The following is a 14,741-nucleotide window of genomic DNA, read 5'->3' on the forward strand; positions in this document are numbered from 1 at the left end:
CGGACGATATGAAAGAGAGGTTGAACAGGCTGGTAATAGGGGTTGCAACAATGGCGGCGTATAGTTTTGGAAAGAGAGGGTCCAGATTGTCTAGCCCAGCTGATTTGTATGGGTCCAGCTTTTGCAGCTCTTTCAGAACATCTGCCATCTGGATTTGGGTAAAGGAGAAGCTGGGGAGGTTCGGGCGAGTAGCTGCGGGGGGAGGGAGGGGCGGAGCTGTTGGCCTGGGTTGGAGTAGCCAGGAGGAAAGCATGGCCAGCCGTAGAGAAATGCTTTTTGAAATTTTCGATTATCATGGATTTATCGGTGGTGACCGTGTTACCTAGCCTCAGTGCAGTGGGCAGTGGGGAGAAGCTGCTCTTATTCTCCATGGACGTTACAGTGTCCCAAAAGAGTTAGAGCTACAGGATGCAAATTTCTGCTTGAAAAGGCTAGCCTTTGCTTTCCTGACTGACTGCGTGTATTGGTTCCTGACTTCCCTGAACATTTGCATATCGTGGGGACTATTCGATGCTATTGCAGTCCGCCACAGGATGTTTTTGTGCTGGTCAAGGGCAGTCAGGTCTGGAGTGAACCAAGGGCTATATCTGTTCTTAGTTCTGCAAGGGGCATGCTTATCTAAGATGGTGAGGAAATTACTTTTAAAGAATGACCAGGCATCCTCGACTGACGGGATGAGGTCAATATCCTTCCAGGATACCCGGGCCAGGTCGATTAGAAAGGTCTGCTCGCAGAAGTGTTTTAGGGAGCGTTTGACAGTGATGAGGGGTGGTCGTTTGACCGCTGACCCATAGCGGATACAGTTAAGCATATCCCAGTTTAGGTCACCTAACAGAACGAACTCTGAAGCTATATGGGGGGCGATCAATTCACATATGGTGTCCAGGGCACAGCTGGGAGAGGAGGGGGGTCGATAACAGGTGGCAACAGTGAGAGACTTATTTCTGGAGAGATTCATTTTTAAAAATTGAAGTTCGAACTGTTTGGGTATAGACCTGGAAAGTATGACCAACCTTTGCAGGCTATCTCTGCAGTAGATTGCAACTCCTCCACCTTTTAGCAGTTCTATCTTGATGGAAAATGTTGTAGTTGGGTATGGAAATCTCAGAAATGGTGTGGCCTTCCTAAGCCAGGATTCAGACACGGCAAGGACATCAGGGTTGGCAGAGTGTGCTAAAGCAGTGAGTAAAACAAACTAAGGGAGGAGGCTTCTGATGTTAACATGCATGAAACCAAGGCTTTTTCGATCACCGAAGTCAACAAATGAGGGTGCCTGAGGACACGCAGGGCCTGGGTTTACCTCCACATCACTCAAGGAACAGAGGAGGAGTAGGATGAGGGTACGGCTAAAGGCTATCAAAACTGGTCGTCTAGAGTGTTGGGGACAACGAATAAAGGAGCAGATTTCTGGGCGTGGTAGAATAGAGGGCATAATGTGCAGACAGGGGTATGGTGGGGTGCGGGTACAGCGGAGGTAAGCCCAGGCACCGAGTGATGTTTAGAGAGGTTGCATCTCTGGACATGCTGGTTATAATGGGTGAGGTCACCACGTGTGGGAGGTGGGACAAAGGAGGTATCGGAGGTATGATGAGTGGAACTAGGGGCTCCATTGTAAACTAAAACAATGATAACTAACCTAAACAACAGTATACGAGGCATATTGACATTTGAGCGAGACATAAAGCGAGGCATAAAGCAATCACAAGTATGTGCAGGAATAAAGTTGCACATTCTGGTAACTTGCCCCAAATTCCCAGTTCTTATGGAAATCCCAATTGGAGAATCTCTGGAATCAGGTGGGAATCAGCATGTTGGCATCCTACAACTGGGAGTCATCTGGGAGTCAAATGGGAGTCATCCCGGCGGGATTTTTTGGGAAAATTACCAGGATTTTGCAACCCTGTACTATTTCGTCAATAGGCCTAAAAGGGCTTGAATCATTGAAATGTAAAGGTCGTTTCCGATTGAGCTGAAATGTGCCGTATTTATCGTGAATTCAGTCTCCGCGGACGCGGGAACGCTGCCTTTAACATTCAATTGCAATATAGCGGTGAACTTCAGCGATACCGATTGCATTGAGTCCTAAATCGAAAAAGGTATGACAACCAATTGTATATGGATGAATGTGAAATAATACCAATAAAGTAAATATGACAGATATGTACAGTCGTGTACGTGCATTGTTTCTGCACACATATTTAACTTATGTTGGACTTATGTTGGATAGTTACTGTATATGTGCAATGGTAGCTAGACAAACATTCAGACATACATAAATAACCGAGAAAAGAAACTAGCCTATACGAACATGACCTTGTAAGACGTTAAGATACATTGTTGGTGACACGGTGACAGGAATACGTAGTCAATTTTCCTAAGAACGATGATTTTTATCAACAACCTTTCTCTCCTGAATAAAATGGCGCCTTATCCCCTACATAGTGCACTACTTTTGACCACAGGGCTCTTAACTCTTTAAAAGGATTAAGGTGCCTATTCGGATGCAGCCTTAATGGTCAATGCTTTGATCTGACTGCCCCTCTTTCTCTTCTGGAATAGTCTCATGGAGCGATATTACCCCGGGGTACGATGTCATTATGTCGTTCTTTTCTGCAACACCCTTTGCCGCCTCCTCTTTTCCTTCCTCCCCCTCTTCCTTCACCACTCCCTCCACCCCCTCCGTGTTCACGCCCTTCCTCCTCATCCTCCTCTCCCTCAAAGCGCAGGGCAGACAATTCACCAGGAAGAGAAGTACGGAGAGGCAGAGAAGGGAGAGAACTGCCCCGACACCCACCCCCAGCTCTGTATCCTCCAGTTTCTCCTCCCTCTCTCTCTCCACCCCGGGAGAGAAGTACACAGCGCTCTCTTCGTGATTTGGGGTCAACACCGCTCTCTCCAGGTCGTTCCTGGCGATCATCCCATCACCGGCCTTGTCATAGTAGTCGTCACCTTTGACGGTGGTGACGTTCCCTATGATGATGTCATTGTCCAGGAAGTTGCTGTACTTAACGTCCCTGTCCGATGACTCAACCAGCATGTCCGACATGTCGAGCAGCTCAAAGTCCGCCTCCTTGCTTCCCATTGGACGAAGGTCTGTGTCCAGGTTCACCCTGATCCAACCTGATCCTTTAGCCAGCCTCCTGGGCCCGCTTCCTTCTTTCGAATTGGCCAGGTCCCCGTCAACGGAGTTCGCCATTGGCTTGCAGGGGGTGACCAGGAGTTCTGCTTTGAGTAAAGGCCCTCCCCCTTCGCCCTGGGCGACGACGCGCAGCAACGGGCCGGGCATCACGGCAACCACGGTCTCTGCCAATGAGGAGAGGCGAAGGGCGAAGGTACCACGGCTGAAGGTGGAGAGCAACGTGGCGCTATCATCACTGAACTGGAGCCAGACACTGATTGACGCTTCCTGGTGGAGAGAGAGAGAGAAGGACAATGGAGATAAGGGGGAGGGAGAAAAAGAGAAATGTTCAGTATCATACCATACTGAAGCACAAAGGTCCTTCCATTGAAGCAAAAATGTCCCACAGAAGTTGCTGTTATGTAAAACTAAAACATTTTAGTGAAGTGAGTGGGTCAAGAAAAACACTGAACTCACCTGTCCATGGTGGTAGAGGATGTTGTATGCTGTCACTGTTGCCGTGACAACAGCCGGATGGGCAGGGCTTGCATTGATTGACATACCGAGTCCTCCCACAACCTGCACTGAGAGGTCACCTGGGGTCACGGGTTCAGAGGTCACGATGACATCACAGCTACCCAGAACACCGTCCCATTGGCTTGATATGACCTGAGAGAGAGGGGTGCCAATAAAGGTAGTGTCTTGTTCAAGTTTACTTTCCATAGGTTATAAATATATTTGAGATCTGACCAAATGGAGATTTCATCATTTGTAATGACCATCCCTCAACTAAAATGCACCATGCTATTCAAAATACAACATCATATTACATATTACTCACATGAACTGAAGTTTTCCCTGGGTGTAGACCAATCAGATTGCTCTGCTTGTCGAGGACCGCCACGCGAGGATTCTCTACCCTCAGCCAATTACGGACCATCTCCGTGGCATCCACAAACCAATCAGAGGAGCCCAGCAGGTAGGTCAGCTGACCCTGGCCCCCCTGAGCACTGAACTGGGTCAGAACCTGAACCGTGGACCTCTGGTACACTGGAGAACAGCTGGGGGGCAGGGAAAGAAGGGGAGTGAGGGAGAGAGAGGGGGGTATGAGAGAGGGGGTGGGGGGAGAGAGAAGGATGGATGGATGAGGAGGAGAGAGAGATATTACACAAATCTGGATGTGGCATAGAAGCTGGGCAAAACCAAAAATGGAGACATCATAAGCTTAAATATGTTGAGGTTTGGGATAAATTCCATTTAAATTCCAGTCAATTCAAAAAGTAAACAAACTCCAATCAAATTCCAATTTTTCCTCATGAAAAGCATGAAGACAATTGGAATTTTGGTGTACTTTCTTAATTGACTGGAATTTAAATAGAATTGACCTCATTTGACCCCTGGTTGAGATGTGACAGCAAGTCATAATGTTAGTGTTTGAATTATTGAGCAGGTGCCATCTAGGAATCAGAGGTGGATAATGCAGAGAGCCTATTTTAAAGCTCTGGGTTAGGGAATTAGCTGTCTCTTCTACCAGCTGTTTGCCTGAAGTGTTTGTATGGTGAATGAAGCTTTTTGGCAGTAGACCAAATCACACCTTATTCCCTATATTGTGCACTACTTTTGACATGAGTTCATATGGCTAAGGTAAAAAGTAGTGCACTATATAGGGAATAGTGTGCCAAGTGGAACACAGCCCTTCACTGTTCTACCAGACATTGCCAGTGGTGTAAAGTACTACTTATGTTGTTTTCATGGGGTATCTGTACATTACTTTACTATTTATATTTTTGACAACTTTTACTTCACTACATTCCTAAAGAAAATGATGTACTTTTTACTCAATTCATTATCCCTGACACCCAAAAGTACTTGTTACACTTTGAATGCTTAGCAGGACAGAACATTTGACAATTCACACACTTATCAAGAGAACATCCAAAATGCCTTGTTTTGAAATGACCTTTATTTAACTAGTTAAGAACAAATTCTTATTTTCAATGACGGCCTTGGAACAGTGGGTTCAGGGGCAGAACGACAGATTTGTACCTTGTCAGCTCGGGGGTTTGAACTTGCAACCTTCCAGTTACTGGTCCAGTTACTAGTCCAACGAGTGTGACCCTGACTATGGGTAAACATTATTTTTTTTTTAATTGTGTGGTCTGGTTTTCTTAATATAAGGATTTTTTAAAATGTATTATTTGTACTTTAACTTTTGATACTTAGTACATTTAAATATAAATACTTTTAGACTCTTACTCTAGTATTTTACTGGGTGGCTTTCACTTTTACTTGAGTCATTTTCTATTAAGGTATCTTTACTTTTACCCAAGTATGACAATCGAGTACATTTTCCACCAATGGACGTTCCTGGTTTTGGTGTTTGAACCTCCTGCTCTGTCTTGAGACAGAAAAAAAAGGGATTAGGAAAGGAGATTATGTCAAAAGGAGACCATATTGCCAGGCCCTCATTGTAAATAAGAATTTGTTCTTAATTGACTTGCCTAGATAAAGGTTAAATAAAAATACATACAAATTGGAGTTGCAACTGTTCCAATCGTTCTATCAACTGTTTTAGGACTCTTGATGTTAATGACATGGCCATGTCTAATCCTGCTTTATGTCATTCCTGCTCAGTGTGTCTTCATCTTTCTCTAAACACACGCACGCGCACAGGGACTCACCCGTTCTCCGTGTGGTGGTTCCAGCCCTCGATGGCGCTCAGCTCGTTGTCGGACAGGGAGATGCGCAGCGGGACGACAGGTGCCCACACGGACAGACACAGGGACCCACTGAGCGTGCCCAGGAGAAACTCCACCCCTACACAGGTGCTGCCCACCCCTGATTCACTTCCGTCCACGAAGAGGGTGGAGCAATCGCTTGACACCTGTTGAATAAAGTCAGAGGGTGATAAAAGGGAGTGGAGGATTGTGGGTCAAATCAATCTAAACCAATCAACTTGTATTTGTCACATGCTTAGTAAAACAACAGGTGTACACTAACAGTGAAGTGCTTACTTGCGGACCCTTCCCAACAGTGCAGAGAGAAAAATATACAAATAACAACAAGAGGAATAAATACACAATTAGTAACGATAACTTGGCTAAATACGAAGGGCACCGGTACCCAGTCGATATGCAGGGGTGTGTGGTAGTTGAGGTAGATGTGTACATGTAGGTAGGGTTAAAGTGACTAGGCAACAGGATAGATAATAAACAGTAGCAGCAGCATATGTGATGAGTCAAAAGGGGGGTCAATGCAGATAGTCCCGATAGATATTTGGTTAACTATTTAGCAATCTTATGGCTCGGGGGTAGAAGCTGTTACGGGTCCTGTTGGTTCCAGACTTGGTGCATCGGTACCACCTGCCGTGCGGTAGCAGAGAGAACAGTCTATGACTTGGGTGGCCGGAGCCTTTGACCATTTTTTGGGCCTTCCCCTGACACCGCCTGGCATAGAGGTTCTGGATGGCCGGGAGCTCGGCCCCAGTTGTGTACTCGTTTGCCTCTCTTGCGCCGTCGCTTCCTCTTTCGCATCCCAGGGATTAGGGCTAGTCCAGAGGTGCTGACGTCCAGAGGTGCTGACGTCCAGAGGTGCTGACGTCCAGAGGTGGCGACGTCCAGAGGTGCTGACGTCCAGAGGTGGCGACGTCCAGAGGTGCTGACGTCGAGAGGTGCTGACGTCGAGAGGTGCTGACGTCCAGAGGTGCTGACGTCCAGAGGTGCTGCGAGGTGCTGACGTCAGAGGTGCTGACGTCCAGAGGTGGCGACGTCCAGAGGTGGCGGCGTCCAGAGGTGGCGACGTCCAGAGGTGGCGACGTCCAGAGGTGCTGACCCAGAGGTACTGACGTCCAGAGGTTCTGACGTCGAGAGGTGGTGACGTCCAGAGGTGCTGACGTCCAGAGGTGCTGACGTCCAGAGGTGCTGACGTCCAGAGGTGCTGACCCAGAGGTGCTGACCCAGAGGTACTGACGTCCAGAGGTGCTGACGTCGAGAGGTGCTGACGTCCAGAGGTGCTGACGTCCAGAGGTGCTGACGTCCAGAGGTGCTGACGTCCAGAGGTGCTGACCCAGAGGTACTGACGTCCAGAGGTGCTGACGTCGAGAGGTGCTGGCGTCGAGAGGTGCTGACGTCCAGAGGTGCTGACGTCCAGAGGTGCTGACGTCCAGAGGTGCTGACGTCCAGAGGTGCTGGACGTCCAGAGGTGGCGACGTCCAGAGGTGGCGACGTCCAGAGGTGGCGGCGTCCAGAGGTGCTGCGTCCAGAGGTGTGACCCAGAGGTACTGACGTCCAGAGGTGCTGACGTCCAGAGGTGCTGACCCAGAGGTACTGGCGTCCAGAGGTGCTGGCGTCCAGAGGTGCTGGCGTCCAGAGGTGCTGACGCCCAGAGGTGGCAGAGGTGCTGGCGTCCAGAGGTGCTGGCGTCCAGAGGTGCTCGAGAGGTGCGTCCAGAGGTGCTGACGTCCAGAGGTGCTGGCGTCCAGAGGTGCTGACGTCCAGAGGTGCTGGCGTCCAGAGGTGCTGACGTCCAGAGGTGCTGGCGTCCAGAGGTGCTGGCGTCCAGAGGTGCTGGCGTCCAGAGGTGCTGGCGTCCAGAGGTGCTGGCGTCCAGAGGTGCTGACGTCCAGAGGTGCTGACGTCCAGAGGTGCTGGCGCCCAGAGGTGCTGGCGTCCAGAGGTGCTGGCGTCCAGAGGTGCTGGCGTCCAGAGGTGCTGACGTCCAGAGGTGCTGGCGCCCAGAGGTGCTGGACGTCGAGAGGTGCTGGCGTCCAGAGGTGCTGGCGTCCAGAGGTGCTGCGTCCAGAGGTGCTGGCGTCCAGAGGTGCTGACGTCCAGAGGTGCTGCGCGTCCAGAGGTGCTGATGTCCAGAGGTGCTGATGTCCAGAGGTGCTGACATCCAGAGGTGCTGACGTCCAGAGGTGCTGATGTCCAGAGGTGCTGACGTCCAGAGGTGCTGATGTCCAGAGGTGCTGATGTCCAGAGGTGCTGACATCCAGAGGTGCTGGCGTCCAGAGGTGCTGATGTCCAGAGGTGCTGACATCCAGAGGTGCTGACGTCCAGAGGTGCTGACGTCCAGAGGTGCTGACGTCCAGAGGTGCTGATGTCCAGAGGTGCTGACGTCCAGAGGTGCTGACGTCCAGAGGTGCTGATGTCCAGAGGTGCCAACTCGTTGACGTAGAAATTGTCATCCAAATCGAGGCTAGTCATTGCTGTTCTGATGTACAGAAGCTGATTTCGGTCATAGGAAATGATGGCGGAGACATTATGTACTAAAAAAGTTCATATCGGCGTAAAAAAACCCACAGAAAACAACGGCATTGGACAGGAGCCCTGTGCCTGTGTGTACAGTATGTAGACCTGCTTACCTTGACGATATCATCGTTGGACGACTGGCACTTCACCGCCGCGGTGATATCCGACACCTTCCCATCATGCCCCACTGCCAGCACAATGACAGGAAGTGACACGGGCTCGCTGGTCAAGATGGCAGTGTTGATGATCATGCCACTCTGTGTGTTGATGACAACAAGTTCAGCTTACTGGTCTTATTTAGGAATAAGCAAAATGAGCAGAAACAGTCCACTGCAACACTAAGAAATCCATATATGCACGGATATGTGCTGTAGCTATCACATTATCCATTAGTCTACTGCATAGTACATACATACAGACCATGTAACAAGAAGAAACCAATTTCCCGGACTAAGAGGCATGTTCAATGGAGATTCTGTGTCCCAGGAAACTGACCCTGATTGAGTAACGTTCCACCTACTTCAGTTATGGGAGAGATGCCCACGATCTCTCTGTCAGTGAAGGAGAAGCTGCTCACGACTCCGCCGTGTGGTGGCGGAGGGTTTTTACGGCCTGAGTACTCTACCCGCCAGCTGGCCGATACCGTCATGGCAACCCCGAAACTCCTGCGCAAGCCGTCCACTGACAGACAGGCAACCTGCTGCAGAGCAGCGGGACTGAGGGAGAGGAGGCGGCGACAGAAGAAAGAGGGAGGGACAAGGAGGGGGGAGGAGAGAGAGAGAGTCGGGAGAATAGGTGGGGAGAGTAAGACAAAAGCCATTTGATGGAAATAAATCACATATGTTGGAATATTTAACAGAGTGATATTCTCTCACATATGTGGTATCACTTGCACGCAATATGAATAATGTATATAGTCAAAAATGTAACCGACATGTCACAAACCGGTTAAATTGAATACGTTCCTTCACTGAGGTAATATTGTGCCTGAGTGATATTGTACAGTAATATATATGATGAAGTAATACCCGTCGCTGTCCATGTGTCTGGCCAGTTTGTGGCAGATGATGGAGATGACATCATGTTTGGAGCCCTGGGTTCTCTCCAGGTTCACAACCCAGAGGTCAGAGTTCAGAGAGCGCTGGGCCACCAGAGACAAAAGGCCTTTCTTCACCTTCAGCCTGGAATAGAGACATACAGATATAGTGTGACTTACTGTTTGTCACCCTGAATAAGAGTGTCTGGGAAATGACTAAAAATGGAAATTAAGACCACTTTATTCTTAAAATGAAAATGGACTTCCACTTTTAACCCAACCCCTCTGAAAGACACATACACAGGTTCTGGAGAGGAGCTGGGGGCTGTCATACTAGGCGCCCGTTGAGCTGTTGTTGTGGGTGGAGTTACGTGCCTTGCTCAAGGGCACAGCGGCAGACAATGGCATCTAGGATTTGGTACCAGCAACCCTCCGGTTGCTAGCTCACTTCCTGGCTGGTTTTTCCCGTGGGACCCAGGAATGGAAGTGGCAACCCTCCGGTTGCTGGCTCTCCTCTCTAACCGCTGGGCGACCTGCCGTCCCCAACGTACATGTACTACATACTGTATACATACTGTTCATACTAGACAGATACACTGGCAATGAGAGACATGGTTTGATATCGAAATATGAACACAGTATTTATCAGTAAAAGAGAAGGACCTGCACACTGCTATGTTCCTATATGTGTTTAGGTCGTCATCAGGTCTCCCTTTTCAATTTGCTGGATTATCACTTACATCACAGAGCATCACGTAACAAAGACTTACCGGATAACAACAAACTCTGCACTGAAATTGGCCCTCAGGTTCACAGAAACCCCAATTGGCTGTCCCGCTCGGACTGGTCCCCTGCGATAGCGAATCAGCACGTTGGAATCCAACCGTAGCTCCTCCTCTTCCTGTCTATTGCAACAGGCTATTTCCTCTTTGGTTCTGTTGGCCTCGTTCTGCTTATTGTCCTCCCTCAAAGTCACAGCTGCTATATAAAACAACTCTCTCTGAGACTGTGGTAATTTGTCTTGCACACACCTAGGGGGCGCTAGTTTGAGGTTGGACGCTGTGCCGAACAATGAGTAGTACAGCTGGATGCGGTCGCCGGCGTGGGCGGGGCTGTATCGGAGAGCGCCTGGGAAGGGGATGCCACCGGCTCCACCGACGACAACACCCTCGTGCCGTCGTCCCCGATTACGGGTGCGGTGTCGGTGTGTGTGCCTGGCACGCTGTTTGGGGCTGAGGTAGGGCTGGCTGGTCTGGCCCGCCTCAAACCAGTCCTTAGGTAGGGCCAGGGTCACCACACACAGACCCAGTGGAGGCTGGGAAAAGGAGAGGAGGAATGGATGAAGAGAGTGATTGGTGAGCATTTGGTGTCATACTTTATATAGAACAAGGATCATACTTTATATAGAAGAAGTGTCATACTTTATATAGAACAAGTGTCATACTTTATATAGACCAATTTTCATACTTTATATAGAAGAAGTGTCATACATTATATAGAACAAGTATCATACTTTATATAGAAGAAGTGTCGTACTTTATATCGAACAAGCGTCATACTTTATGTAGAACAGAACATTTCAGTGTATTGGCCAGTGTAACAAACACACGACACGACATATCCATCATTCAGAGTCCCAAAGAAGACGTTTAGTCCGGCTTCAGTCTTTTGAATGGTCACAGGTGACGGTGGCTTCATATAGTGTGTGGCACGAACACACCTGTGTGACACAGGAAGCCTTCTGCTCCTCGGTCTCTTTGAAGGCGTGGAGGGTGATACAGCTCCCCCTGCTGGTGTCCCCTCGTACGTGGAACAACACCCGCACGCTGTACCTCTCCTTTCCTCCTTCATCCCCCTCTCTCTCCACGTGTTTAGAGAGGAGAGACGCAGTCAGAGGAGGGGAGAGGGGGAGGATGGGCCCAGAGACCAGCTGAGGAGAGAGAGAGAGGGTTACACTGTTAGAGAGAGGGCTAGAAGAAGAGCTCTGCGTTACATATGATCGTGCATCTTCTTAGGACACGCAGGAATAATATGAAATCTATGGAACTAATTCTCCAAACGTTTAAGTCGAGATCTACAGCATTCTGCTGATTGTCAAGGATCCCTATCCCAGTTGATTTACCTGGCTGACAGAGTAAGGCCCAAATGAAGCCCGAACCCCCGCTTTGGAGGCTGTCCCAGCCGGAGGCACCATGAGCAGGGACTGGGTGAAGGCGAAGGGGCTGGAGTTGGAGAACAGTGGGCCAAGATCAGCCTGCGACAGGGGCAGAGCGTGCCAGGGAGGGGGGACAATGATTTTGGCCAGTAGGGAGAGAGGGAGGGGAGGCTGGGCATGGGATGTGTGTACTGGTGGATGAGATAAAGAGATCGACAGAAAAGGAGAGAAATATTGACTGGTTTGTGTCTCTTTCTCTTTGGTATATTTCACATCAATTTCACATAGATTGTTAGGCCTACATCTACTGTAAATCACAAATATCAGCTATTTTAAACACGTGAAAAGGGTAGCAGATAAATTGTTGGTATACAGTGCCTTGCGAAAGTATTCAGCCCCCTTGAACTTTGCGACCTTTTGCCACATTTCAGGCTTCAAACATAAAGATATAAAACTATATTTTTTTGTGAAGAATCAACAACAAGTGGGACACAATCATGAAGTGGAACGACATTTATTGGATATTTCAAACTTTTTTAACAAATCAAAAACTGAAAAATTGGGTGTGCAAAATTATTCAGCCCCCTTAAGTTAATACTTTGTAGCGCCACCTTTTGCTGCGATTACAGCTGTAAGTCGCTTGGGGTATGTCTCTATCAGTTTTGCACATCGAGAGACTGAAATTTTTCCCCATTCCTCCTTGCAAAACAGCTCGAGCTCAGTGAGGTTGGATGGAGAGCATTTGTGAACAGCAGTTTTCAGTTCTTTCCACAGATTCTCGATTGGATTCAGGTCTGGACTTTGACTTGGCCATTCTAACACCTGGATATGTTTATTTTTGAACCATTCCATTGTAGATTTTGCTTTATGTTTTGGATCATTGTCTTGTTGGAAGACAAATCTCCGTCCCAGTCTCAGGTCTTTTGCAGACTCCATCAGGTTTTCTTCCAGAATCGTCCTGTATTTGGCTCCATCCATCTTCCCATCAATTTTAACCATATTCCCTGTCCCTGCTGAAGAAAAGCAGGCCCAAACCATGATGCTGCCACCACCATGTTTGACAGTGGGGATGGTGTGTTCAGGGTGATGAGCTGTGTTGCTTTTACGCCAAACATAACGTTTTGCATTGTTGCCAAAAAGTTCAATTTTGGTTTCATCTGACCAGAGCACCTTCTTCCACATGTTTGGTGTGTCTCCCAGGTGGCTTGTGGCAAACTTTAAACAACACTTTTTATGGATATCTTTAAGAAATGGCTTTCTTCTTGCCACTCTTCCATAGAGGCCAGATTTGTGCAATATACGACTGATTGTTGTCCTATGGACAGAGTCTCCCACCTCAGCTGTAGATCTCTGCAGTTCATCCAGAGTGATCATGGGCCTCTTGGCTGCGTCTCTGATCAGTCTTCTCCTTGTATGAGCTGAAAGTTTAGAGGGACGGCCAGGTCTTGGTAGATTTGCAGTGGTCTGATACTCCTTCCATTTCAATATTATCGCTTGCACAGTGCTCCTTGGGATGTTTAAAGCTTGGGAAATCTTTTTGTATCCAAATCCGGCTTTAAACTTCTTCACAACAGTATCTCGGACCTGCCTGGTGTGTTCCTTGTTCTTCATGATGCTCTCTGCGCTTTTAACGGACCTCTGAGACTATCACAGTGCAGGTGCATTTATACGGAGACTTGATTACACACAGGTGGATTGTATTTATCATCATTAGTCATTTAGGTCAACATTGGATCATTCAGAGATCCTCACTGAACTTCTGGAGAGAGTTTGCTGCACTGAAAGTAAAGGGGCTGAATAATTTTGCACGCCCAATTTTTCAGTTTTTGATTTATTAAAGAAGTTTGAAATATCCAATAAATGTCGTTCCACTTCATGATTGCGTCCCACTTGTTGTTGATTCTTCACAAAAAAATACAGTTTTATATCTTTATGTTTGAAGCCTGAAATGTGGCAAAAGGTCGCAAAGTTCAAGGGGGCCGAATACTTTCGCAAGGCACTGTGTATACACTCATAAAAAACATATATATCAATACAATAGATTTTTCATAAAAAAATCATGAAAAAACGTATTTTCAATACACTAGATTTTTTGAAGAAAAATAACCACTCACCGACTACTAGGAGCGAATAGAGCACGAGAGCCTTCACACCCTCTCTCCCCCACGATGCACTGGAGCAGCTGAGCTCACCCATCACTGCACACCTGAAGGATCCAGAAACACCACACAACCCCAAAAGTGTCGTAACATCCTTACAGCTCTGAGGTGTTGCGAGGTGTTGAGAGGTGTTGAGAGGTGTTGCGAGGTGTTGCGAGGTGTTGCGAGGTGTTGAGAGGTGTTGTGTTGCGAGGTGTTGAGAGGTGTTGAGAGGTGTTGCGAGGTGTTGAGAGGTGTTGAGAGGTGTTGAGAGGTGTTGCGAGGTGTTGAGAGGTGTTGAGAGGTGTTGCGAGGTGTTGAGAGGTGTTGAGAGGTGTGAGAGGTGTTGAGAGGTGTTGAGAGGTGTTGCGAGGTGTTGCGAGGTGTTGAGAGGTGTGTTGAGAGGTGTTGCGAGGTGTTGAGAGGTGTTGCGAGGTGTTGAGAGGTGTTGAGAGGTGTTGCGAGGTGTTGAGAGGTGTTGAGGTGAGGTGTTGAGAGGTGTTGAGAGGTGTTGAGGGTGTTGAGAGGTGTTGAGGGTGTTGCGAGGTGTTGCGAGATGTTGAGAGGTGTTGAGGGGTGTTGAGAGGTGTTGAGAAGTGTTGAGAGGTGTTGAGAGGTGTTGCTACGTGTTGCTAGGTGTTGAGAGGTGTTGCGATGGATCATGTTCACACGCGTTCAGAAAAATGTGTCCGGGGAAGTAGGCTTCTATTGACCATACATCCAAAAACTGTCCTTCAGAAACCAGTAGGTCCTATATCATCAACATCCTCATGAAACTGTAGGTTCTTTAGTGGTTGACAGAACAGAGTCTTGAGAGGTGGCGAGGTGTTGACAGCGTGTTCATAGAGGTGTTACAGGTGTTGAAGGTGTTGACAAATCATAGGTTACATCATTCTGTTATGTAGTTATTTGCAAAACTGTCCCGAGGGTTGAACATAACCCACCAGGCTGTGCTTGAACAACATAAAAACTGCTGTGTTAAACCAGTAACTCACCTGGGTATCACAACATAACTCATGAAACTGTTGGTTCAGGTTCAGTGGTT

At 48.2% G+C, this 14,741-nt stretch overlaps 1 protein-coding gene across 1 annotated transcript; it reads right to left on the minus strand.

The window, feature by feature from the left end:
- Positions 1-1,634: 1,634 nt before the first annotated feature.
- On the minus strand, positions 1,635-13,812 carry LOC112245018 (transmembrane protein 132C-like). The gene is made up of 11 exons (XM_042330599.1): positions 13,673-13,812; positions 11,526-11,749; positions 11,124-11,333; positions 10,174-10,718; positions 9,396-9,548; positions 8,888-9,083; positions 8,481-8,624; positions 5,800-6,002; positions 3,960-4,179; positions 3,596-3,787; positions 1,635-3,406 (listed from the first exon to the last, which is right to left on the minus strand). The coding sequence occupies exons 1-11, from the start codon at positions 13,752-13,754 to the stop codon at positions 2,510-2,512; spliced, it is 3,066 nt and encodes a 1,021-aa protein (XP_042186533.1). The 5' UTR covers positions 13,755-13,812; the 3' UTR covers positions 1,635-2,509.
- Positions 13,813-14,741: the final 929 nt, after the last annotated feature.

The sequence above is a fragment of the Oncorhynchus tshawytscha genome, linkage group LG11 (assembly GCF_018296145.1).
Source record: "Oncorhynchus tshawytscha isolate Ot180627B linkage group LG11, Otsh_v2.0, whole genome shotgun sequence".
Lineage (NCBI taxonomy): Eukaryota > Metazoa > Chordata > Actinopteri > Salmoniformes > Salmonidae > Oncorhynchus > Oncorhynchus tshawytscha.

What these genes read in the sequence shown, in the direction of transcription:
- LOC112245018 (XM_042330599.1), bottom strand. Translation starts at nt 13,754, where the DNA reads ATGGGTGAGCTCAGCTGCTCCAGTGCATCGTGGGGGAGAGAGGGTGTG. An exon ending in AGACACATGGACAGCGACGG is followed by an intron (nt 9,084 to 9,395) that starts GTATTACTTCAT and finishes CCTCTCCCTCAG; the next exon opens with TCCCGCTGCTCTGCAGCAGG. An exon ending in GCATCTCTCCCATAACTGAA is followed by an intron (nt 8,625 to 8,887) that starts GTAGGTGGAACG and finishes ATCAACACACAG; the next exon opens with AGTGGCATGATCATCAACAC.